The sequence below is a fragment of the Mobula birostris genome, unplaced genomic scaffold, assembly GCF_030028105.1.
Source record: "Mobula birostris isolate sMobBir1 unplaced genomic scaffold, sMobBir1.hap1 scaffold_296, whole genome shotgun sequence".
Taxonomy (NCBI): domain Eukaryota; kingdom Metazoa; phylum Chordata; class Chondrichthyes; order Myliobatiformes; family Myliobatidae; genus Mobula; species Mobula birostris.
The window spans coordinates 504336-531366 of record NW_027276019.1 but is presented as its reverse complement, the minus strand read 5'-3'; the positions used below and the strand labels follow the sequence as shown (position 1 = coordinate 531366).

The window sequence follows — 27031 nt, the reverse complement described above, 5'->3', positions numbered from 1 at the left end:
TCTGGTGGTAAAACAAGGTTTAGTTGTCCCCTTCCTGTGCTGAGCATCCAGTCCTCGTCCTCTGAACGGGAGCGGCGTGGACTGACGTCTGCCTACCTGGCAGTGTGCAGCTTCTGAAGAGGTGTTTGCCACAGCACTCTGACAGTTGGCAATGAAAATGGAGAAAATTGTTACCATAAATACTTGTTTAAATTGAAAACCTAATCCAATGGTAAAACAAAATATCAGTAATCTGATTCTGTGCATGCTGTTCTTTGAAATGGGGTACAAGTGAGTCCTCCTCTCTAACTTTGACCTGCTTGATTGAAGCTGTTCTATTTCTGTTTCCAGGGAATAGAGCAGTTGAAAAAGGAAGAGAGAAGATGGGCTAAAAAAACAAAATGGATGAATATGAAAGCAGTGTTCGGTCATCCATTTTCAATAGAGTGGCTAAGTCCCTTTGCAACTCCTGATCAAGGGAAGGTAGATCCTTACCAATATGTGGTCTGAGTCATCCTAAGCCAGCAATCCAATTCAAACTGGTTACCTGAAAGAAACTTTAAAAAAGTATCAATTGTAACTTACTTGATAAGTTACCCACAATATTGTATCCTTTCTGGTGGCTTAACATTTTAGGAATGCTTGAATGATGAATAAGTCCACTCCATTGTTCAATGTACTGGAGTCTTCTCTGTTCAGTGAAACAATAGATCAGTCCCAAACCACCTCACCTATTCTGTGCTGCAAGGATAATGTAAAGCAGGTTTCTGAAGACTGTAGATGTAGTTATCAAAATAAAGAAAATTTAAGCAATTCAAGTGAAATAAAAGTTTTAAGGATTCTGAAATTTCAGGGACTTGTCATAATAGGATGTGACAGTTACTTCTGGGACTTGCCACCTTATTGGTTTATATCCTTTGGATGTGTAACAGTTGATAAAGTCTGAACTGATCTTTCTTCAGCGAGTACTGCTGAGCTTACCCCAAACCATAATAAGAAATGCCCCATTATTTACCAGTAATGGATTTTATAGCATGTAATTTATCCAGAGCCTTTGAGAACCTGAGCTCTTTCTAGTTCTGTTTGTTTCAGTCTAGATTGTTCTTACTACTAGTGATCCAGAGTGGAAGGGAAACTGTGCCTCTGCCTTCTGGCTTTGTGTGAGCTATGTAATGCTAAAGGAGCAGAGACCTTGTTGAGCAAAGGTTGTCAGTGCTCCAATCTAAAGTCAGAAGTTGTTGGAGTTGGAAGTGCGCACTGGTCAGAAGCCTTTTCACCATGGGGAGCACAATGCTTTACAGTACCAGCGATCAGGGTTCGATTCCTACCTCTGCCTTTAAGAAGTTTGTATGTTCTCCCTGTGGCCATGTAGGCTTTTTCCAGATGCTCCAGTTTCTTCCCACAGTTCAAAGACTTATCAGTTGGTAAGTTAATTGGTCATTGTAAATTATCCTGTGGTTAGGCTAGGATTAAATTGGGTTTGCTGGGTAGCATAGCTCAAAGGGCTGAAAGGGCCTATTCCGTGCTGTATTAAAGTTGATTTAATATTTTGACAATAACAAACAATTTTTGATGGTGAGGATGAATTGTAACAAGCAGCCACCTGTTAAGTGCCAAAGCTGTATCACATGGCCACAAATATCAGATTGTTAGTGCATTACTTTTGTATCTTAGTATTACAAATTTGGACAAATAATTGTGAACTTGTTTTATCTGGCCTATTGACTATTCTGTTACTGAGCATAGCCAGGAAAATGTTGTCAGAATTCTTGTTGTTAACAGCTCTCCCCACCCCTCATGGGGTGCTCCATTTGATTTGCTCTAAGTTTCAGGAGATAATTGCTGTCTTCCAAATGCTGCAGGAAAATAAATGTTCTGTTCAAGAACTTCATAACATCAAGATTTTAAAAGGTTTAAATTGTTGTACTTCTCTAGTGTTCAGACTCCTATTCTACTCTAAAGTTTCTTCCACATGCAGTTTAGACTGGTCTTGACCCCCTTATTACCATGAATGATCTGCTGCTGTCGGTGTGTGAAAATTTACTGTCAGTCAACATCCACAGGAGTTGTTCAATTGGCATCGTCTATGTCTCTGGTGTGTTTTCAGAAATAAGTTTTGGTTTCAGGGTAAGGGAAGTTGGTGAGGTGATTTCCAACACTTCACCTTGGGGTTGGGGTTCACTTAGCTCCTGATAGTTCCAGCTGTCAGCTGTGTTCTCTCCTCTGGGACCAGATGGGGCTGGTACTGAGGGAGCAGGCTGCTGTGGTGGAGAATGAAATCTACCTTTTGCTGAGATACTTCTGAGTCATTTTCAATGTTTTATTCTTTACATTCATAAATCATTAAAAGTTAAATTGATAGTTATCAAGGCATAAGGGAAGTAAAACCAAGGAATGAAGGAGAACATTGAATCTCTCAAATTTGCTCCTTAACAATGAGTTTGCTAGTGGCAGGGTCTGAATCTCTTTGCAAAGCTTAGTACTGAGCCAGAGTGATCAGTGATACCTTCTATTCGGTGAGTTATGTAACGTCAGCCAGAGTGCCCCTGGTTACAGAAGGTTTTGCTTTTGGTGCTGGCTGGGTGGGAAAGGGTAAAGTTGTGCTGTGAATGCCCTCGATGAACACTGGATAGGGTGCAGGTTGCCTGCTAACACCCTGAGCAGGAAGGGCAGCTGTGCCAAGGCAACCGTTATACAGTATGTCAGTATCTTTTGGAGAGGTCAAACAAGGTGAAAATATTCTTAAGGATGAAAGGAAAACTCATTTGTTTTAGTGAGTAATGGATAAATTTAGTTTTGTACAAATGCAAGATAATCTGTGTCTAGCAAAGATTGGGAGTTTTTTTTTAAGGAGAAAGACATTTTTAAGAAACTCAAGTTGTCTTAGTTTTGGAATTCCAGAAATGGGTTTATAATGTGGTTCATAGGCTCTAAAAATGAGTAATTATCTATTTAAAAAGATAGGCTTAAATTGTTAGTTGTGAAACATGTTTTGCAATGCTGGAGTCCGGAAAGGTAACGTTCTGTAGTCTACAGAATAGTTCACATTAGGCTAGAAGATGTAAATTGTTGGTTTTGTTTAGATTACAACTTTGCCAAAAATATCATTATATCTGGTAACCATATGTCCTGCGTATGCTGGGGCCAAGTCTGAAATACATTTTAAGTATGCATATTTAACCTGGGATTTGGAAAAATTCTGTTTCATGTTCGTCTTAAACATTGACTTTGGATGCAATCTGAGTACTGTGTGAAAATAACCAAATAAAACATTTTACAAAGATTCTGTGCAGTGTTTGCATTTAAATATTGGATTGACTACCAGCTAGAATTAAAGGTCAATGATGCGTTGCTTATTCTTGATGCTTTGATATTGAAGCAGATATGTCTTTGAGTAAGAAAATATCTAGATTTCTGGGAGAATTTTTGAGGATTGATTTTCTGAAATTCGTGGTGATGCCATTTGAAAGTACTTGATCCATATTAGTAGTCGAGCTCAACCAGCTCAAAAGGATCATGATCAGAGTGTGGCAGGGAGAGTGCAGTAGAAATGGATCGTTCTTCAAAAGGGTATTGGTATTGCACTAAAGTTTGAATCGGGTTTTGTGCAGCTAACCTATAGCTATATGCCAGTGCTTCTTAAATTGTTCGTGCTCATTTGACATTGAATGGTCAGGGAGAGATCTTGTCATTTTGCTGACTTGTAGGTGTTCCTAGGAACACCTCATAGTGATGCAACAGCAGTATGGAATTCCTCCATTCGGAGGCACAGTGGATGCAGTCGTTGTGTATCACCTCCAAGGAACTGTAGTAAATATATGTGAGGCCTTATAGAAGCCTTTGAATCCATTAGTCCCAAGACCCAGAGGGTGCCCTTCTGAAGTTTTGGCCTCTTGCATCTGGGCTGTGATGGCATGATGGCAATCGTGTTTGTAACCAAAAGGTCCACAACACACCCAACCTCAGTGCGGGTCACTGTGAGGGAAATTGGGTCACTGACCCAGCACTTTCTTGCTGTAGAGCAGCACATCACACCGGATTCCAGTGGAGTTGAGCTCATCAATAGGACAAGTTGGAACCTATTCAACCAGTCCAAAGACAAGATTCCTCTCTTTCTGCTATCATTCAGTGCACAGTGTATGTGCAGGGAAGCAGCTCCAATGACCATCAGCAAATTCACTGAACTGAATAAGATTGGAGCCTTACACTTATTCACAGAATCAGTTGGTTCAAAGAAACAGATGCTTAAAATTATGCAGAAGAGTTCTCCCTGCTGTACAACACCGCCCTCTGATAACAAACTCTCAATCACCACAGGAACAGGCCCATTGGCCGTCCTTGTCTATGCTGACCATGATGCTAATTTAAACTAATCCCATCTGCCTGCACATGGTTTATATTCTTCCATTTCCTGCCAGTTCAAGTATCTGTCAAAATACCTCTTAAAAGTTGCTATGATTTTAACCTTTCCATCGGGCTATCAGTAACACCACTAACTGTTGGTGTGCTATCTGTGTTACACCATTGCTCAAAAATTATTGTATCATTATTTCTTTTAACCATGTGTACTGTGTATAGACATGTATAGTCATAGTCATACTTTATTGATCCCCGGGGAAATTGGTTTTCGTTACAGTTGCACCATAAATAATAAATAGAAATAGAACCATAAATAGTTAAATAGTAATATGTAAATTATGCCAGTAAATTATGAAATAAGTCCAGGACCAGCCTATTGGCACAGGGTATCTGACCCACCAAGGCTCCAAGGGAGGAGTTGTAACTTGCAACCCAACTCCTACTGAAGGCTGACTTCAGTGATGAGGTTTGCTCAGGATAGACTTGGATCATGAAGGGGGTTTACCATAAAATTGCCTGGGATAAGTGTGTTTCAGTTATGAATGACAGCTTATATTCCTTGCAGTGGAGAAGGGTGAGGAGACAGGTGGATGGTGTAGGTAGTGGAAAGGTTCCCCAATAACTGAGGTGTCTAAAACCAGAAGGAATGGGTTTAAGGTGAGGGGTAAGAGGTTTGGAAGGAATCTGTGCAATTATTTTGCTTGGGCTTTGGAAGGCACTGGCTAAATGACACTAGTTGTAGGATGGAAAGAGGAACCCTCATGCAATTTAAGAAACATAGCACTTGAATTGTTGAGCCACTGAAGACTTGGGGCAAAGAGCTGGTAGGTGGGTATGATGGACAGCATGGACATGTTGGCCGAAGGCCCTGCATAAGACTTGCTAAAAGTGTCAAATTTTGCACTGTACTTAAGGTCAACAAGGCAGTGGTGGTTCTTGCCCTCCTAGACTTCTGAAACTTGAACTACCTGAAGCACTGGCAGTGTATCGATATCAGTTTGAAACAAATCTTCCAAATCTACTAAAACCACATCAGTGTCTCCTCTCTCCTCTATGGTCAACGTGCCCAAAATTGAAGACCCAGTTAAATTCTTAGCTCTGAAGGGCAGACCACGTTATTTATATTCCTTACTCTTTTCTCTTCAACTATGTACCTTGTTCTGAGCTCTGATGGAAGGAGATTCCTATGAGCAGAAGGAAATAATGCAAAGTCTCCTTTGGGTGGGTGGGTGGGTGGGGGGGGGGCCCTGACTGAGTCCTGGGGGATCCTGACCAAGGGCTGCTCAAAGTGGAGGAGAGGCATGTGGAGGTTGGAGCTGCTGCATCAAGAACATCACATCACCTTCTCATAGGTCAGCTCAGAATCCAGAGTTTGAATGGAAAGGAAGCTTCCTTGAAATGAAGAACCTCCAGAGGGTAAGATTACCGTTTGGCATGTTGAATGATATTTTAAATTGGGGTGACTTTAAAATGTGAGTTCACTGCTTCCTACAGCTGAGAGTGATCCCAGAATTAACCTTCCAGGCTCTTCTATATAAATATCTTTCCCCCATCTAGTCGTAGCCTGGGTAGTACACCAGATTTGGATTTCATATGTGGGAATGCACTCCATATGAGAACTAAGATGCTTCATGATGGTGCCTGTCTGGTGGTTCAGACACTTGGATCTTTAGAAATCTTTGGAAGCCAGGCACAATCACTGGGAATTACTGATGGGGAAATACTTATCCAGTGAATCAGCACTAATCTATTCTGTCACGGATTCCTCACTCCATAAGGCCATAAGACAGCAGCAGAATTAGGCCACTTAGCCTATGCAGTCTGCTCTGCCATTCCATCATGGCTGATTTTTAATGACTTGGCCTCCACAGCCATCTGTTGCAATGAATTCCCAGTTTATGATCCTCTAGCTAAAGAAATTTCTCTTCCTCTCTGTTCTAAAGGACATGTTCTGAGACCCTCAACAATGCCAGCACATTGCTTCTTGTATAAGGGGCCCAAAACTCCAGGCGCAGTCTGTTCAATGCCTTATAAAGCCTTACAGGGAGCTGAACCACTAAACCTCAATGTTCCATTGAATCTAAAAGCAGTTTTCATGTTTTTCTAGGTGATTGAAAATGAAGCCTCGTTAAACCAACTGAGGATTTGTGCAGAGGGGGCTGGTGGGTTTTTTATGCATTCAGAGCGTCTTCAACACAGGTTTAATTTCACTGTGTATGGTTACTTGTCTTGAGCAGATGTCCAGACATGATCATTCTCAAGGCATTTGTGGTGGCATGGTAGCACAACGCCCAACAATACAGGCAACTTGGGCTCAATTCCCACCACCGCCTCCACGGAGTTTGTACACTTTCTCCCTGTGACAGCCTGGGTAACCTGTACGTGGTCCTGTTTCCTCCCACCATCCACAGATGTAGTGGTTGCTGGTCATTATAAATTGTCCCGTGATTAGGCTCAGATTGGATCAGGAGATTGTTGGGTGGCATGGTTCACAGGGCCAGAAGGGCCTATTCTGCAAGAATTGAATACATAATTTTTTTTGTTTGGGTGGGGGTAGGCTTCTCCAAATTTAAGGGAGAATTCCATGGATATTTTATCCCAATTTCTATCCTATTTAATACTGGGGTCAATTAATACTAATTTAAGCATTTGGTATTGTTTTGGGAGGAATGTGTGAACCATTGGTGTTTACTAAGCATTCCAGAGATTGGTAAGTGACCTGGGTTCTTTGACTGTACAATACTTCAGATCTTGTATCTTGGATCACTGTATCTTTTACAGCAGCAGCTTCTTACAACATGAGCACTGGCATCAGTGCCACTTCTCTGTAAACCTATTTCCATCCACTTCCCCCTCACACTAGGGATCTGGAGCAAAAAATAACAAGATGTTGGACAAACACTGGGTGAAGCAGCATCTGTGTGTGTGGGGTTGGGAATGGACAGACAATGCTTCCGGTCACAACCCGTCATCTGAACTGCAAGGTGAAGGTGAGAGGGAGGGGTGGAGCAAGATCCGGCAGATGATAGGTGGATGCAGGTGAGGAGGGGTGATTGGCAGATGTAGGTAGGGAGGGTGAGAGGTTATAAAAAGCTGAAAATGATGGAATCTGAAAAGAGGAAGATGGAGCACGACCACATTTCATCAAGAGTTTGAGGAGATTAGGTATGTCATCAAAGATACTCGCAAATTTCTAGAGGTATACCATGGTAAGCATTCTAACTGGCTGCATCACTGTCTCATGGGGGGTGAAACTGCACGGGATCGAAATTCATTCAGCCTCCCGAGGCATCCTGAATATCTTCAAGGAAAGATGCCTCAAAAAGGTGGCATCCATCATTAAGGACCCCCATCACCCAGGCCATGCCCTTTTCTCACTGCTACCATCAGGGAGGAGGTACAGAAGCCTGAAGGCACACACTCAATGATTCAAAAACAACTTCTTACCCTGTGCCATCAGATTTCTGAATGGAAGTTGAATCCATGAGTGCTACCTCACTACTTTTTTGCACTACTTGTTTAATTTCAGCTATATACACTGTAATTCCGTTTTTATTAGTATGTATTGCAATGTACTGCTGCCACATTACAACAAATTTCATAACCCACGCTTGGTGGTATTAAACCTGCTGGTATTCTAAGAAGGTGGGGAGTGGTACCTGTGGGCAAATCGAGTGGGATGAAGAAGGAAAAAGAAACACAGAGATGGGAGTTGGGTGAGTGTAAGAGGAACTGGGGAAATAAGGAGAGAGAAATGTTTTCGGTAAACTGCTCACCCACTGCCCCATTCCCCCCCCCGCCCTTCTCAGTGTATCCTGAATACTGACGCTCTGAGCATTTGTGGGCCCAAGTTTCCAGTAATGAGTGGATTTTATGAGGCTTTGGGATCATCCTCTGTTCACCTGGTACTCTCTGTTACTGATGGATTTCAGAATACAGTGTCTACTACAGTCAGCCTGGCGTCCACTGCAGGAGGCCTAGAATAATCAGTAGTGCCTGGCAGAAGTTGATGTTTGTTCATGATCTGCTGGATTTGTGGTCTCACAGCAGGGAAAAGTTCTCTGAGGCTTTGTGATGCATGCTGTGGCTAGTCTGAGATTCACAGGTACATAGGAAGCCAGCGATTAGTGCTACCCGGGAGGTTTCTGCACCATGTTTGAAGTCCCCAGGTGCTGAAGGTGATGGTGAGTATCACTGATATTGTTGAATGGCGGCTTCCAAGGTACGTATCACTGTCATACAGCATGGAGCCAGGTCCTTTGACCCAACTCAGGCCAGCTAGTCCCATCTGCCTGCACTTGGCCCATAGCCCTCTAAACCTCTTCTACCCGTGTATTTATCTAGATGGCTTTTAAATGTTATTGTGCCCACCTTAACCACTATTTCTGGCAGCTCAATCCAAGTGCACATTACATAAGAACATAAGAAATAGGAGCAGGAGTAGGCCACCCGGCCCATCGAGCCTGTCCCGCCATTCAATAAGATCATGGCTGATCGGTCCGTAAACTCAGCTCCATCTACTTGCCTTTTCCCCATAACCCTTAATTCCCCTACTATGTAAAAATCTATCTAACTGCATCTTAAATATATTTAGTGAAGAAGCCTCAACTGCTTCCCTGGGCAGAGACTTCCACGGATTCACCAGTCTCTGGGAAAAACAGTTTCTCCTGATCTCCATCCTAAATCTTCTCCCCTGAATCTTGAGGCAATGTCCCCTAGTTCTAGTCTCACCTACCAATGGAAACAACTTTCCTACTTCTATCTTATCTATCCCATTCAAAATGTTGTATGTTTCTATAAGATCCCCTCTCATTCTTCTGAATTCCAGAGAGTATAGTCCCAGGCAACTCAATCTCCCCTCATAGGTTAACCCCTTCATCTCTGGAATCAACCTGGTGAACCTCCTCTGCACTGCCTCCAAAGCCAGTATATCCTTCCTCAAGTATGGAGACCAGAACTGCACACAGTACTCCAGGTGCGGCCTCACCAGTACCCTGTACAGTTGCAGCATGACCTCCCTTACGCTTTGTGTAACGAACCTGGCCTTCTATAGGTTACCCCTCAACTTCCCATGTTGCCGGGAACAAGGTCCTACTAATCTGCACAATCTCTCCTTATAAATCATGCACCCGGGTCCAGGCAACATCCTGGCAAATATTTTCTGCACTCTTTCAAATTTAATACCACCTTTCTTATAATAGGGTGATTAAAACTGTACAGTGCAGCCTTACTGACATTTTACATAACTGCAATGTAACTTTCTAACTTTAACTTCACAACCTCTGTACTTGGTCTTGCAAACAAACTGAAGTTAAAGACCAACAACCAGATGGTGGAGAAACTCAGCCGGTCTGGCAGAATCTATGGAGGGAGATGCTTTGGGTTTCACAGTGGGGAGGAAATACTCGCATCTGATCAACTGAGTTAGTGCAAACCTCAACTTCGCATAACAGCTATCTCACTATGGCATTGAAGAGGTGTACAGGAGTGAAATATGTCAACTGATTCAGTGGTGTCATAACAACAACCTTGTACTCAACATCAGCAAAACCCAAGACATTGTGGACTTCAGGAAAGGCAAGTCCTCACTGAGGGGTCGGCAGCGGGAAGGGTGAGTAGCTCCTGGGTGTGGACATCTCAAAGGATCTATCCTGGGACCAGTTAATTAGGAGTTTTGAGCTTTGCTTAATTAGGAGTTTGAGGAAATTTGTGTGTCACTAAAGTCTCTTAGAAATGTTTATAGATGCATGTTGGAGAGCATTTGAACCGCTACATCACAGCCCGGTATGGAGTCTCCAAAGTGTAGGACTGCTGGGATTGTCGACTCAGCTAACTCCAACTATCCCCACCCTTGAGGTGATGCCTCAAGAAGGTGGCATCTATCTCTCAGGAACCTCACCTACTGGGACACAGTCTTCTTGTTTCTGTCATTGGGGAGGGTTTACAGCAGCCTGAAGGCTTGCACGGTGATTCATCAGACTTCTGAATGGTCCATTAACCAACGAACACTACCTCATTACTCCTTTTCCTTGTACTATTTATTTTGTGATCTATATTTGTCTGCATTGCACTGCGGCTATAAAGGATAAACTAACCTGATTATGATTCTGCCTTTTGAAGGATTGGCAGGGGAGTGGAACTTGAAAGAGCAAAGTCTGAGCAGACAGGGCTATGTGCAGCATGTAAAGCTAGCAATCAGGATAGCCTTGTTTACAGTAAAAGGACAGATAGAGCCACTGCTTTCAATTGCATCTATTTCAATGCATGTAGTTAGATAAAGCAGATAAACTGAAGGCACAGATTGCCTCTAGGGAATTGGAATATTGTGGTGCATTATAGAGACATGGTTGAGAGAAGGCCAAATCTGGCAGCTTAATGTTCCAGGTGTGAGAGAAACAGGTAAGAGTAGAGGGGTTTTGATAAGTGGGGACACAACACTAGTGCTTAGGAATTTTCTTGAGGAATCATCTAACAACGCCTTTTGGGTAGAACTTAGAAATAAGAAGGGAATGGTCACTTTGGCAGGCGTGTTATATAGACCCCCTCTCCCCCTCCCCCATGGGAATATGCATGTAATTGTGAGAATAGTAGGTTGGTTCTTGTGGGAACTTTTAATTTTCCTGGTATTGACTGGATCATGGAGTGCAAAGTGCCTGGGTGGAGTGGAATTTGTGAAGTTTCCTCACAGATACATAGAAGAACATACTCAAAGATGTCCCAACAAGACAGAGTGTGATACTTGATCTCCAATTAGGTACAGAGACCTAGATGTTTGTGTAGGGGAACACTTTGCATCTAGTAAGTATAATGACGTTAGTTTCAAAGTAAGTATGGAAAAAGATAGGTCTGGTTCGCAGGTTGAGATTCCAAATTGGAGAAAGGCCAATTTTGGAAATATCAGAAAGGATATGGCAACTATGGATTGAGGCAAAGATGTAATTGATAAGAAATCAGGAGAGCTAAAAGAAAGCATGAGGTTGCTACAGCAGGCAAGGTGAGGGAGAGTCCTAAGGGAATCTATATAAAGTGCAAAAGGATTGTAAGAGACGAAACTTGTCCTGTGGAAGATCAGAATAGATTTTTTGCATCTCAATACTGAGTCACGTGAGATGAACACCGTTTATGGAAGTGAGGCAAAGCAGCAGCATAATCATGGACCTTGTACAGTCTACAGAGGAGGAGGTGTTTGCAAATTAGAGTGGATAATTCTCCTGAGCCTGACAAGGTGTTTCTTCGGACTCTGTGGGAAACAAGTGCAGAAATTTCATGGGCTTTAGTAGAGATATTTAAATCAGACTTGGTGACAGCGAAGGCATCAGTGGACTGGAAGGTAGTTAATATGGTTTAAAAAAGTAAACCAGGAGATGATAGGCCAGTGAGCTTGATGTCAGTAGTGGGAAAGTTATTAGACGGTATTCTGAAGGAGTATTTGGATAGGTATGGACTGATTAGGGATAGTCAGCATGCCTTTGTGCTTGGTAGGTCATGTCTAACCAATGTTATAGTTTTTCAGGGTAGTTACCAGGAAAGTTGATGAAGGTAAGGCAGTGAATGTTGTCTATATGGACTATAGCAAAGTATTTGACAAGGTCTTGCAAGAGAGGTTGGTCAAGAAGGTTCACTTGCTTGGCATTCAAGATGAGGTAGTAAATTGGCTTTGTGGGAGAAGCCAGACTGTGTAGTAGATGGTTGTCTCTCTGACTGGAGGCCTGTGACCAGTGGAGTGCTGCAGGGATCAGTGCTGGGTCCTTTGTTGTTTGTCATCTATATCAATGATCTGGATGATAATGTTAGCTGGATAAGCAGATTTACAGATGACATTGAGATTGGAGTTGTAGTGGACTGCAAGGAAGACTATCAGAGTATGCAGTGGAATATGGACTAGCAGGAAAAATGGACTGAAAAATGGCAGGTGGAATTTAATGCAGACAAGTGCAAGGTGTTACACTTTGGCAGGATCAACCAAGGTAGGATTTACACAGTGAAAGGTAGGCTCTGAGGAGTATGGTGGAACAAAGGGATCTGGGAATACATGGAAACATAGAAATCTATAGCGTATTACAGGCTCTTCCACCCACAATGTTGTGCCAACCATGTAACCTACTCTAGAAACTGCCTAGAATTTCCCTACTGCATAACCCGCTATTTGAAGACTCTGTTGTCTTAAAGACCCTTTTGTATCTGCCTCCACCACCTTCGCTAGCAGTGCATCCCATGCACTCACCACGCTCTGTGTGAAAAATTTTCCTCCAACATCCCCATTGTACCTACTTCCAAGCACCCTAAAACTATACCCCCTAATGTTAGCCATTTCAGTCCTGGGAAAAAGCCTCTGGCTATCCACACGATCAATGCTTCTCATCATCATATACACCTCTACCAGGTCATCCCTCAGTACAGTTGGCCCTCCTTATCCGCGGGGAATTGGTTCCAGGACCCCCTACAGATACCCAAAGAACACAGATGCTCAAGTCCTTTATATAAAATGGCGAGGTATTTGCATATAACCTACGCACATCTTCCCGTATGCTTTAATTCATCTCTAGATTACTTATAATACCTAATACAATGTAAATAGTTGTTATGCTATATTGTTCAGGGAATAATGACCAGGAAAGAAGTCTGTACATGTTCAGTACAGACGCAACCATCGTAGCTCTTCTGGGAACGCTGATGCTGATTCTCCCATGATCTTTAAGTTCTTGAGGCTGTAGCACTTCACACAGCTAGCCAGCCATCCTTCACTAGCCTTAATCTCCTTCCTCTCACTCACAACACAAGTAGCGAACGAACGAGATGCAAGGCGAACAATGCTGAACTACTGGGTTTTCCCGATCTGCGATTGGTTGAATCCGTGCATGCGGAACCCGCAGATGAGGAGGGCCGACTGTATTCCAAATGGGGTCTGACTAAGGTCTTGTATAGCTGTAACGTTACCTCACGGCTCTTGAACTCAATGCCACAGTTGATGAAGGCCAACACATCATACGTTGCTTAACAACACTGACAATCTGTGCAGCAGCTTTGAATGTCCTATGGACATGGACCCAAAGATCTTGCTGATTCTCCACACTGCCAAGAGTCTTACTATTAATATTATATTACCTTCAAATTTGACCTACTGAAATGAACCACTTCACACTTATCTGGGTTGAACTCCATCGGCTGCTTCTCAGCCCAGTTCTGTATCCTATCGAAGTCTCACTGTAACCTCTGACAACCCTCCAGACAATCCACAACACCTCCAACCTTTGTGCCATCAGCAAACTTACTAACCCACTCTTCTACTTCCTCATCCAGGTCACTTATAAAAATCACAAAGAGGAGGGTCCCAGAACAGATCCCTGCAGAACACAGGTCCATAATTCATTGAAAGTAGTGTCACAGGTAGGGTTGTAAAGAAAGCTTTTGGCACATTGGCCTTCATAAATCAAGATGTTGAGAACAGGAGATGGGATGTTATGTTGAAGTTGTACAAAATGTTGGTGAGGCCTATTTTGGACTACAGTTTTGGTCACCTACCTACAGGAAAAATATAAATAAGGTTGAAAGAGTACAGAAAAAAATTTACAAGGATGTTGCCCAGACTGGTGGACCTGAGTTATATGGAAGGATTGAATAGGGTAGGACTTTATTCCTTGGAGTGTAGATGATTGAGGGAAGATTCGATGGAGGTATACAAAATTATGTGTATAGACAGAGTAAATGCAAGCAGGTTTTTTCCACTGAGGTTGGGTGGGACTACAACTAAAGGTGAAGAGTGAAAAGTGAAAAGCTTAAAGGAAATAGGAGGGAAAACTTCTTCACTCAGAGGGTCATGAGAGTGTGGAATGAGATGGTGCATGTGAACTTGATTTCAACGTTTAGGAGTTTGGATAGGTGCATGGAGTACAGGTGTCTGTAGGGCTATGGGACTAGGCAGTGTGCATGGTTCAGCACAGACTAGATGGGCTGAAGGGCCTGTTTCTATGCTGTATTTTTCTATGACTCTCTAATTTGAGCAGGGTCAACTTTGATGGCATTTGACAGGATGTAGCTGGAAACAACTGGGTGACTATTTTAAACCAAAGGAACGGTTGGCAAGTGGGAGGCATTTAGAAAGTCCAGTAGCGGCATTGTCCTGTTAAGGTGAAGGGTAGACATTTAAAGGTCAGGGAACTCTGGCTGACAAGAGCTGTCCATACTTTGATCAGGAAAAAGTTGGAAGCCTTCACTGCATTTAGGCAGCTGCATACAAATGAACCCCTTGACAAATATAAAATATTTAAGAGCAAGCTGAAGAGGGAAATGAGGAGGACATTAATGGGTATGAGATGGACTTAATGGGCAGGGTAAAGATAATCCCAAGAGGTTCTTCAGTTACATCAACAGTAAAAGAGTGACTAGAGAAAGAATAACCATCAGGGCTGCCTGTTGGTAGAGCTGCAGCAAATGGCTGAGATTTTAATATCTATTTCTCTTCAGTGTGGTGGGGTCTTGGATCATATACCTATTACAATCGAGGTATGTGCTGCCTTTAAGTGCATTAAGGTAAGCAAATTTCCAGGACCTGACCATGCCACTCTGGATATTATGGGAGGCCAAGGAAGAAATCTCAAAGGTCTTTGTAGAGGTATTTGCTTCGTCATTAGCTACTAACAAAGTTCCAGAAGACTGGAGGGTGGTTAATATTCCATTGTTGAAGAACAGGCCAGGGAATTACAGACTAGTGAGCCTGACTTCACTTGTGGGGATGTTACAGTGAATGGCAGAGGACCCTGGGAATACAAATGCACAGTTTGGTGAACTGGCCATGCAAGTAGATGTGGTGAGGAAGGCGTTCAACACACTGGCATTCAGTTAGGGCATCAGGTTTAGAGACATGATGTTGCAGTTGTTTCAGTCATTAGTGTGGTTGCTTGGGGTAGACGGCCTGAGTTACAGGGAGAGGTTGGCTATGCCGGGTCTTTATCCCCTGAAGCACAAGAGAATGAAAGGTAACCTCAGAAAAATGTTTAAAATCATGAGGGGTATGAATAAGATGGAAGGTCATAGTCTTTTCTCCAGGATTGTGGCATCCAAAACTAGAGGGCACAGATATCTAAGTGGAGCAATTTGAGAGGGACTGAAAAGGTAACAGAGGGTACTTACGTTTGTAGAATGAGCTCTCAGAGGAAGCAGTCAAAGCAGGTACGATTGCAACATTGAGGAGACATGAAAGGCACATGGAGGGGAGGAGTTTGGTGGGTTATGAGCAGAATGCAGGCATCTGAGACTACCAGGGAAGATAATTCATGGGCCAAAGGGCCTGTTTCAGAGCTCCATCATTCCATGACTCTGTATTTTACAGGGGCAATGCCATTAAGGGTCTTTTCAATGGCATTGTTTCTCTCAAACATGGAACACACGATTAAATGTACCAATTGAAACTACAGTGATCTAAAATGCATCTTAAATATCACAGCAACTTGGGGCAGCACTAAGGCTATCAGTAGTTGCCTGGCATTATATATGTTCTAAACATCAGATCGGGCCTTGATTTTGTAAGTTTGCCAAGTGAGGTCTCTGGGAGTCAGCTCCAAGGATTAGTTTTTAAACATTTGCATAAATCTTGAAGGTGGGTGCTGATTTAGAAGTTGGTGTGATTGTGCTGGATCCATTGATAGCTGGATGTACTTGTGTAAGCCTCTCACTGGGGCTCGTAACAAACTCGGCTCATTAGCTAACTCTGGCTAACAACCACAGGACTCAGCATTGTATGGGTACTGGTGAGAAGGCTACCCTCTAGGTATCACATGTTTAGGGTCAATATGATTTGAGCTTAACCGAACGGGAAAGTTGGAATGTAATAATGGTGAATGTGGGTAAGTACTGCCCCATGCAGGGTTACCATTCGCCAGGAAATGGCATACACTGCCATCAAATTACAGAAGTATATTTACCAATATTTCAACCTTAACATACAGTTAGCAGAAAAAGAAAAGGGCCCATTACAGTTGAAGCTGTGTAACTGTACATATAAATGTTGGAGCTCGTTTCTGTAGTAGGTGGGAGTATCGCTTTACACATGCTGAATTCCCATCACCAGCCACAGGCCAAACTCCCCTCGAAGAGTGTCACAAACAAACTGGCTGCCTCAGAGGTATTGGCACTTACTCCTTGAAACCACCTGCCTGCACAAAGCACTTTTGCAATAGGGTCTTCTCTTCAGCTGGGATCCTCCAGGATCTTCCCTTCTGCTCTTCTCCACACCTCCTCACAAAAAAAACAAACCAGACTACTGTCCTTCAGAAATCTGATCCCACCCTGCTCTCTCGAATCTTCCACAGCATCCCACTGGGCAAAAGGCTACAACAGGTACAAAGACAAACCTGACTAATAGACTCAACATTCCTAAGTGAAGCAAATAGTTGTTTATCTCCTACTAAAACCAAAATACTAGTCTATGAAGTTTGGGTAACAGAACACTGCATTTGCAAAAAATCTCCTAAAATAAAATGCATAGCAGCAGAAATACAATTCTATTTGTAATTTTGACATCTTGCAGACAGAGGAGACAAGTGGCTGCCCATAGCTGCAGGGTTTGTCTGCATATTGTTGCAACTTTGTGAGGGTATGAGATGTGGCTTTCTTCTACACTGTAACACAGGAACTCAGCAGAAATAAAAACGGTCAATGTTTTGGGCTGAGACCCTTCATCATGATGCTGCTTGACTTGCATTTTGTGTGTGTTACTCTAGATTTCCAGCATCTGCAGAACCTCTCGTGTTTTCCTTCTACCTAGGATGGACCAGGGTATGATGTTGTCTGCAGATACTGGATAAGGGTACGCCGTGAGGTGAAGGGAACATTTGAAATGAAGGAGAGGGAATGAAGGCATCAAATATCACACCTGATCTTTCTGACTGCAGCCCACTGACTTGCTGCTTTCTTTTTAGAGTCAAAGAACAGTACAGCACAGAAGCAGGCCCTTCAGCCCATTTAGTCTATGCTAAACTATTCATCTGCCTAATCCCACCCACCTGCACCCAGACCATAGCCCTCCATACCCTTCCCATCCGTGTACCCATCCAAACTTCCCTTAAATTTTGAAATCGAACCTGCATCCACCACTTCCGCTGGTAGGTTGTTCCACGCTCTCACCTTCCTCTGAGTGAAGAAGTTCCCCTTAAACATTTCACCCTTCACCCTTATGACTTCTCATGGAAAAAGCCTGTTTGCATTTATCCTTTCTATACCCCTCATAATTTTGTATACCTCTATCAAATCTCCCCTCCTTCTCCTACACTCCAAGGAATAAAGTCCAAATGTGTTCAAGCTTTCCCTATAACTCAGGTCCTCTAGTCCTGGCAACATCCTTGTCAATTTCCTGGGCACTCTTTCAAAGCTTACTATATTGACATCTTTCCCGTAGGCAGGTGACCAAAACTGCACACAATACTTCAAATTGGGCATCACCAATGCCTTTTACAACTTCAACATATCGAGTCCAGGAACTGGAATATTACTTTGATTTATGAAAGCCAATATGCCAAAGTCTTTCTTTATGACCCTGTCGGCCTGTGATGCCACTTTCAAAGAATTGTGGACCTGTATTCCCAGCTCCCTCTGATCTAGCACACTCTGCACTGCCCTACCACTCACCAGCTATGTCCTACCCTGGTTTGTCCATGAGGATATTTGCATGTGAAAACTGATAGAGCTGATACTGGGAGTCGACAACTAAAACCTGCCTGCAGAACAGTGCTGCTAATGCTGAAACTGTGAAACAGACATTCACATTCATATCATCCAGATCTTTAACTTGTTCATAGACCATCTAGAGGATCAAAGTATTACACTGGGATCCAGTGAGATTGGGTATAGTTCGAATGAGTTTACACAACAATTGGTTATGGAATGGTATTAGATGCACTGACAGCCAGTAATGGTAGAACTGAGAGGGGTACTTGCCTGGAGAAAACTTCGTGGGGAGCAGGGATATGGGAGGGCTATAATATTTCTGCCTATCAGGATGAGTCAGAGCTTACATTCTGTGTACTACATTGCAGTTTTGAAGGGGCAGAACGGCCTTTCTGTTCTGCCCCTTCAGAGCATGTAAGCTTGTGACTGATTGGTGAAAGTCAGAAAAACCCGAGTTCTGATAACCACGGTCAGGTACCCGGCTCACTCATAGTCCGGAATGTGGGGCCAGGATTGGGATCAGGGTCACTGTGGCTGGAGCCAGAGTGGGGTTATTCAGAAATGTGGGTGGTGTGGGACTGGATACAGGATCCAACCATTCATATATTACCCACTGGATTCACTGGGATACTTTTGCATAACATGTTCATAAAAGAGGACTAATAGTAAAGAACCTGCGACAGTCACGAAAATCTGGCACCTTGGCAGCACTAACGTGACAGGTTATGGGAGATTTATTGCACTGATCTGTGAGTTCACTATGTTCCAATATGTTATACTCTGAGGAAGTCAAACTGTGCTCACTTGTTTGCACTTTTCCTTACTTTTGCTTATTCAACTAACTGACTTCTTTCCTCTTTTAACACTGCAGCCTGTCATGGAAATAAAGTTGGTGCCCGCACAACTCTGTCTAGAAATCTTAAATGATACTTGACCTTTAATGATCCAGGTACATCTTTCTGCATGAGCTTCATTTTAATTAATGGCAATCTCTTGTCCGTGGTGCCTTTGTAAATTTCAGAGCTATAGATCTAATCTCAACCAGAGGAAAGGGACGTACGCTTCCTAAGTCCCCACGTTTTATGTAGTCCTGTTCCTGTGGATACACAGTCCTGGAGCTATGAAAATGAAGTTTTGGTCTTGTGGATGCACAGTCCTGAAGTTGTGTATAAGTAAACTAGGCTTGTTGTGAGAGTTAACCTATAAAGGGTGTATCTGCATGCTGCCTTCTCATTTTAAGAAACAATTCAGAAGTAAAATACTGTAATTAATTTATTGCATTCTAACCAGTTCTGGAGGCAAAATGAAACAGTGAAATGTGTCGTAAGAGGTGTTAACCAGTGACCTGATGAACAGTTTGTTCACTAGTCTCATTTCACATTTGGTTGGATTCAGTGGATTCTCTGACACTAGAGTTTTAAGAACATTGGTTAGAGGCAGTTAAAACTTGTATGTTGAAAGCATACGTTGACAAGGTACTGGGTTGTACAAGGGAGAATATATTGATGGTTGATGTACTGTAAATATTAAAGTCAACTGCAAACAGTACGATGGCACACTGCTTGGATTAGAGGTCACCCACTGTATGAGGGATACTGTAGCCACCAGGGAACTGGGAATTAATTTGAAAAAGACCTGCTGTCTAGATGAAACAGTTGTAAAGCCCAGCTAGTTCACCGCCATCCATGAGGGAAGAGATCTGGCAACCTTTTCCTGCTCCTGATGAGAAAGATTCTTACAGTGGATCCCTTGTTCAAGGGATCCTGAGACTAAAGGTCACACAGTTTGGAAAACTGGAAGTACGATTTCAGGTAATGCAGATTAAAGTTCTTCCAAATCTCCTTCAGCTGGAGAAACCTCCCCTCTCACGAGCTGTGCTTAAAGATGTTTTGTGGTAATTCATAGTATGGCATTTTTTTTTCTGTATTCATTTTCTGAATTTGAGTGTTGCTAGCAAGGCCAGCATTAATTGCTCCAGAGAAGGGGGTGGTGAACTGCCATAGCCCTTCTGGTAAAGGAGTTTCCACTCTTTTTGGAGATGGAATATGTTTATGATGGTATTTAATGTTTCAGTACCTTTTACACAGCATCATAACTGTTTCCAGGGCATAGAACGTCTCAAAAATGAAACACCCACCTGGGAGAAGACATTGGGTTGGGAAGGAATGAAAGCAGCATTTGATGGAAGCTTTACACTCGGATGGTTCAACCCATTCTCTGGCTTGCAGTGCAGGAAGACAGCTCAGACAGGCAACAGCACCCCTACTGAAAGGAACATGGAGGACATGGCTGCTGAAGTCCTGACTGGGTAACCATACTAGGGCCCAGGCAACCACTGAACTTGCTGAAGGGTTTCTACCTGACATAATGAGGTTTTGTCAATTTGATGGATGAATTTCAAAAGAAAACTGATCACCCAAACAGATTACCAGAATAGAACTTCACAGAAATGTTATTTAGAAGATGCATATTCTGTTTGTGAAAGTGTGTTTTAGTATTATTTATAATGGCATTCATTAAAATGCCTTTTACTACACAAGAACATGTTGCGTGACCTTGAAACCTGTTGTACAATGAGACATAATGCGATGTGCCTTTCACGAGCCCAAAGTTTCCTCTGCCATGTATGCCTGTCCTTGTAACGACCAGTGGTCACATACTGACAATCTGCCACAAAGCTGTGTACCTGGTTTTGACACAAGACACTCTGTCCTCCACTAATCTCTTGTCTAACAGTATTCAACGCTAAAGAATAATTGATTTACACTCTGGTAGGGTTTGAGTCCCTCAGTGGTGGATAAAGAACCTCAGGATCCAGATGGTGAATTTTAATATTTGCTCTACTATAAAGTGTTTCTTACCTATAGGTTTTGCATAACTCAAAATTACATTGGCACCTTGTATAAATGAAAAAAGTGTTTTTACTCTTATAAAGAGTCTGTCATAGAACATTGTTCATGCAAGTATTCAAGGATAATATTGTGGCTTGGATGAAAATACTTCATTTGCTGACATTAATCATTTCAGATATTCTCCAATCATTAAACAAGACAGATTTTAAAAATATTTCATGCATATTGCTACCTTAAATCGAAGACCAATAAAATCAGATAATGTTTGATTCTGTTGTATTAATGTAATTCTGACTATAACAAAATGCTGTAAAGATGTGTATGATCACAGAAGGATGTGTTGTCATTGGAGAGAGTCCAGGAGGTTCACAAGGATGATTCCAGGAATGAAGGGGTTAACATATGAGGAGCATTTGGTAGTTTTGGGCCTGCACTTGCTGGAATTTAAAAGAATGCGGGGGGGTGGGGGGGATCTCATTAGAGCCTACTGAATGTTGAAAGGACTAGATAGGGTGGATGTGGAGAGGAAGTTTCCTATGGTGGGGTATCCAGAACTAGAGGGCACAGCCTCAAAATTGAGAGGCGACCTTTTAGAACAGAGGTAATGAGGATTTTTTTTTAAACCAGAGAGTAGTGAATCTGTGTAATGCTCTGTCACAGACTGCTGTGGAGGCCAAGTCCATGGGTATGTTTAAGGCAGAAGCTGTGCATTTCATAGCAAGAAGGCAGGTGAATGGGGCAACACACATCAAAGTTGCTGGTGAACGCAGCAGGCCAGGCAGCATCTGTAGGAAGAGGTGCAGTCGACGTTTCAGGCCGAGACCCTTCGTCAGGACTAACTGAAGGAAGAGTGAGTAAGGGATTTGAAAGTTGGAGGGGGAGGGGGAGATCCAAAATGATAGGAGAAGACAGGAGGGGGAGGGATAGAGCCAAGAGCTGGACAGGTGATTGGCAAAAGGGACACGAGAGGATCATGGGACAGGAGGTCCGGGAAGAAAGACAGGGGGGGGACCCAGAGGATGGGCAAGGGGTATATTCAGAGTGACAGAGGGAGAAAAAGGAGAGTGAGAGAAAGAATGTGCATAAAAATGAGTAACAGATGGGGTACAAGGGGGAGGTGGGGCCCTAGCGTAAGTTAGAGAAGTCGATGTTCATGCCATCAGGTTGGAGGCTACCCAGACGGAATATAAGGTGTTGTTCCTCCAACCTGAGTGTAGCTTCATCTTTACAGTAGAGGAGGCCGTGGATAGACATGTCAGAATGGGAATGGGATGTGGAATTAAAATGTGTGGCCACTGGGAGATCCTGCTTTCTCTGGCGGACAGAGCGTAGATGTTCAGCAAAGCGGTCTCCCAGTCTGCGTCGGGTCTCGCCAATATATAAAAGGCCACATCGGGAGCACCGGACGCAGTATATCACCCCAGCCGACTCACAGGTGAAGTGTTGCCTCACCTGGAAGGGCTGTTTGGGGCCCTGAATGGTGGTAAGGGAGGAAGTGTAAGGGCATGTGTAGCACTTGTTCCGCTTACACGGATAAGTGCCAGGAGGGAGATCAGTGGGGAGGGAGGGGGAGGACGAATGGACAAGGGAGTTGCGTAGGGAGTGATTCCTGCGGAATGCGGGGGGGGGGAAAGGGAAAGATGTGCTTAGTGGTGGGATCCCGTTGGCGGTGGCGGAAGTTACGGAGAATAATATGTTGGACCCGGAGGCTAGTGGGGTGGTAGGTGAGGACTAGGGGAACCCTATTCCTAGTGGGGTGGCGGGAGGATGGAGTGAGAGCAGATGTACGTGAAATGGGGGAGATGCGTTTAAGAGCAGAGTTGATAGTGGAGAAAGGGAAGCCCCTTTCTTTAAAAAGGGAGGACATCTCCCTTGTCCTAGAATGAAAAGCCTCACCCTGAGAGCAGATGCGGCGGAGACGGAGGAATTGCGAGAAGGGGATGGCGTTTTTGCAAGAGACAGGGTAAGAGGAATAGTCCAGATAGCTGTGAGAGTCAGTAGGCTTACAGTAGACATCAGTGGATAAGCTGTCTCCAGAGACAGAAAGATCTAAAAAGGGGAGGGAGGTGTCGGAAATGGACCAGGTAAACTTGAGAGCAGGGTGAAAATTGGAGGCAAAGTTAATAAAGTCAACGAGTTCTGCATGCGTGCAGGAAGCAGCGCCAATGCAGTCGCGATGTAGCGAAGGAAAAGTAGGGGACAGATACCAGAATAGGCACGGAACATAGATTGTTCCACAAAGCCAACAAAAAGGCAGGCATAGCTGGGACCCATACGGGTGCCCATAGCTACACCTTTAGTTTGCAGGAAGTGGGAGGAGCCATAGGAGAAATTATTAAGAGTAAGGACTAATTCCGCTAGACGGAGCAGAGTGGTGGTCGAGGGGAACTGGTTAGGTCTGGAATCCAAAAAGAAGCATAGAGCTTTGAGACCTTCCTGATGGGGGATGGAAGTATATAGGGACTGGACATCCATGGTGAAAATAAAGCGGTGGGGGCCAGGGAACTTAAAATCATCGAAAAGTTTAAGAGCGTGAGAAGTGTCACGAACATAGGTCGGAAGGGATTGAACAAGGGAGGATAAAACCGTGTCGAGGTATGCAGAAACGAGTTCGGTGGGGCAGGAGCAAGCTGAGACAACAGGTCGGTCAGGACGGGCAGGTAGAAACGGGAAGTGCGGGGTGTGGGAACTATAAAGTTGGTAGCAGTGGATGGGAGATCCCCTGAGCGGATAAAGTCGGTGATGGTGTGGGAGACAATGGCCTGGTGCTCCTTAGTGGGGTCACGATCGAGGGGTAAATAAGAGGAGGTATCCACGAGTTGTCGCTGTGCCTCGGCAAGGTAGAGGTCAGTACGCCAGACTACAACAGCACTCCCCTTATCGGCGGGTTTAATAATAAGGTTAGGATTAGTGCGGAGGGAGTGGAGAGCAGAGCGTTCCGAAGGAGTGAGGTTGGAATGGGGACAAGGTGCGGTGAAGTCGAGACGGTTGATGTCCCGTCGGCAATTAGCGATAAAGAGATCCAGAGCAGGCAGAAGACCAGAGCGGGGTGCCCATGAAGAAGAGGAGGGTTGAAGACGGGAGAAGGGGTCATCGGTGGGGGTGGAAGAGTCCTTGCCGAAGAAGTAGGCTCGGAGACAGCAGAAGAAAAGTTCCGCATCATGGCGAACACGGAACTCGCTGAGGTGTGGGTGAAGGGGGACAAAGGTGAGGCCCTTCCTGAGGACAGAGCGCTCTGCCTCCGACAGTTGAAGGTCGGAGGGGATGGTAAAGACCCGGCACGGATGAGAGCTGGGATCGAGGGGGGGGAAGAGGCTGGGGGTGTCAGTGGAGAGGGGATGGTTGGGGTGAGAGGAAGATGGAGCCCCTGAGGGCCCAGGAGTTGACGGGATCTGAGGGAGACAATGTGAATGGGGTTGTGGGATCTGGGATCAGCCATGATGGAATGGCGGAGCAGACTTGATGGCCTAAACCTGCTCCTGTCTTATGGACTAGAACCAGAACAAGTGTATAGTACATAAGAGCAATAATATAATTTACAGTAGGAGGTGGTATTTACATGTCCAGTGACAGTGTTATCTATGAGTGATGGTGTCACTGTGTGCAGACAGAACATGAGTTAATGTTTCAGTAAAGTCTCATTGTCAGAAATATTAACACAGAAAACCTACAGCACAATACAGGCCCTTTGGCTCACAAAGCTGTGCCAAACATGTCCTTACGTTAGAAATTACCTAGGGTTACCCATAGCCCTCTATTTTCCTGAGCTCCATGTATCTGTCCAGGAGTCTCTTAAAAAACCCTATAGTTTCCACCTCCACCACCTTTGCCAGCAGCCCATTCCACGCACTCACCACTCTCTGCGTAAAGAACTTACCCCTGACATCCCCTCTGTACCTACTCCCAAGCACCTTAAAACTGTGCCCTCTCATGCTAGCCATTTCAGCCCTGGGAAAAGCCTCTGACTATCCTCATTTATCAGGTCACCTCATCCTTTGTCGCTCCAAGGAGAAAAGGCTGAGTTCACTCAACCTATTCTCATAAGGCATGCTCCCCAATCCAGGCAACATCCTTGTAAATCTCCTCTGCACCCTTTTTATAGTTTCTACATCCTTCCTGTAGTGAGGTGACCAGAACTGAGCACAGTACTCCAAGTGGGGTCTGACCAGGGTTCTATATAGCTGCAACATTACCTCTCGGTTCCTAAACTAAATCCCACGATTGATGAAGGCCAATGCACTGTATGCTTTCTTAACCACAGAGTCAACCTGTGCAGCAGCCTTGAGTGTCCTATGGCCTCTGACCTCAAGATCCCTCTGATCCTCCACACTGCCAAGAGTCTTACCATTAATGTTATATTCTGCCATCATATTTGACCTACCAAAATGAACCACCTCACACTTATCTGGGTTGAACTCCATCTGCCACTTCTCAGCCCAGTTTTGCATCCTATCAATGTCCCACTGTAACCCGACAGCCTTCCACACTATCCACAGCACCTCCAACCTTTGTGTCATCAGCAAATTTATTAACCCATCCCTCCACTTCTTCATCCAGGTCATTTATAAAAATCATGTTGAGTAAGGGTCCCAGAATAGATCCCTGAGGTACACCACTGGTCACCGACCTCCATGCAGAATATGACCCACTTCAACCACTCTTTGCCTTCTGTGAACAAGCCGGTTCTGGATCCACAAAGCAATTTCCCCTTGGATCCCATATCTCCTTACTTTCTTAAAAAACATTGCATGGGGTACCCTGTTAAATGCCTTGCTGAAATCCATATACACCACATCTACTGCTCTACCATCATCAATGTGTTTAGTCACATCCTCAAAAAATTCATTTATGCTCGTAAGGCACGACCTGCCTTTGACAAAGCTATGCTGACCTTTTCTAATCATACTATGCCTCTCCAAATGTTCATAAATCCTGTCTCTTAGGATCTTCTCCATCAACTTACCAACCACCGAAGTAAGACTCACTGGTCTATAATTTCTCTACTCCCTTTCTTGAATAAAGGAACAACATCCACAACCCTCTCCCATCCCCATTGATGATGTAAAGATCATCGCCAGAGGCTCAGCAGTCTCCTTCCTCGCCTCCCACAGTAACCTGGGGTACATCTCATCCGGTCCTGGTGACTTATCGAACTTGATGCTTTCCCAAAGCTACTGCACATCCTCTTCCTTAATATCTACGTGCTCAAGCTTTTCAGTCCGCTGTAAGTCATCCCTGCAAGTAATCTTTCTAAATATACCATGATTGACAATGAGATCAGGTTTTTGAGGGGATACCACATGACAAATTATTTTACAAGGTTAGTGACTAATATACATTACAAGCCCGCTGACCTCAAAGCTATCCAATCCTCTCCCCATCCTGTGATCTCAGTTCCTCTGTCTTCATTATCTTTGTCCTTCGATGAGTCTTTCGAGGTGCTTTGGGAATGTCTTCCCCTCAGCCTGAGTTTAACCACATCTCAGCTGGAATGTACAAGATCCCTTCATCACAGAACTGTACAGCAGAGTTCAGGCCCTTCATCGCACAACGTTGTGCCAGCTCTTTAACACACTCCAAGATCAATCCCACATAACCCTCCATTCTTCTTACATGTGCCTACTTAAGAATCTGTTAAATGTCCTTAATGTATCTTTCTCTTCCACCTCATCGGCCTCCATATTCAGAGGACTGTTCTTTGCAGTTTCCACCAGCTACAAAAGTGAGCCCATCTGGACACATATTCCACTTGTGGTCTTATAACCACTGATGCCCTTACAAATCAAGAATCTATGATCTCTGCTTTAAACATACCCTATAACTTGGCCTCCATTGCCATCTGTGGATATTTCAAAGGAAACGTTCCCTTTGCAAGTCCTGGGTCACACCATTTTGGTAAGGATGAATGTATATATGTTGAGGTAATCCTAAATTAATAGATGAAGCAAGTGTCTTTTAGTGTTTTAGTAATACAGTACTGCTGAAAGTACTATGCAGCTTTGTGTTTGATTTTAGCAGTGACTCAGATCGTGAGTACTTCCAAAGAATTAGTCTGTAGTCGAACAAATGTGGGAACAGATCACAGCAAGGACCTGTAGTGAGAAACAGGAATACCCTTCTTTAAAGTATTAAATCAAAACTTTACACACCCAGCAATAAAATATTAATTTTATAACAAA

The 27031-nt window shown here is 43.8% G+C and overlaps 1 protein-coding gene across 8 annotated transcripts in view; it reads left to right on the top strand.

The window, feature by feature from the left end:
• Positions 1-27031, top strand: part of LOC140192879 (palmitoyltransferase ZDHHC3) — a 162380-nt gene that overhangs the window by 89287 nt on the left and 46062 nt on the right. For 4 of the 8 annotated variants that reach the window (XM_072250385.1, XM_072250382.1, XM_072250383.1 and 1 more), the window contains one exon: positions 20106-21110. The exons of 1 other annotated variant lie outside the window; for it this stretch is intronic. In XM_072250385.1, the coding sequence (XP_072106486.1) occupies positions 20106-20312 (207 nt within the window). In that variant the 3' untranslated portion in view covers positions 20313-21110. Of the gene's footprint in view, positions 1-330; positions 3263-9791; positions 9918-18871; positions 18950-20105; positions 21111-27031 lie in introns of those variants that run through there. 3 more of the 8 variants (XR_011884485.1, XM_072250387.1, XM_072250386.1) reach the window with 3 other exon arrangements.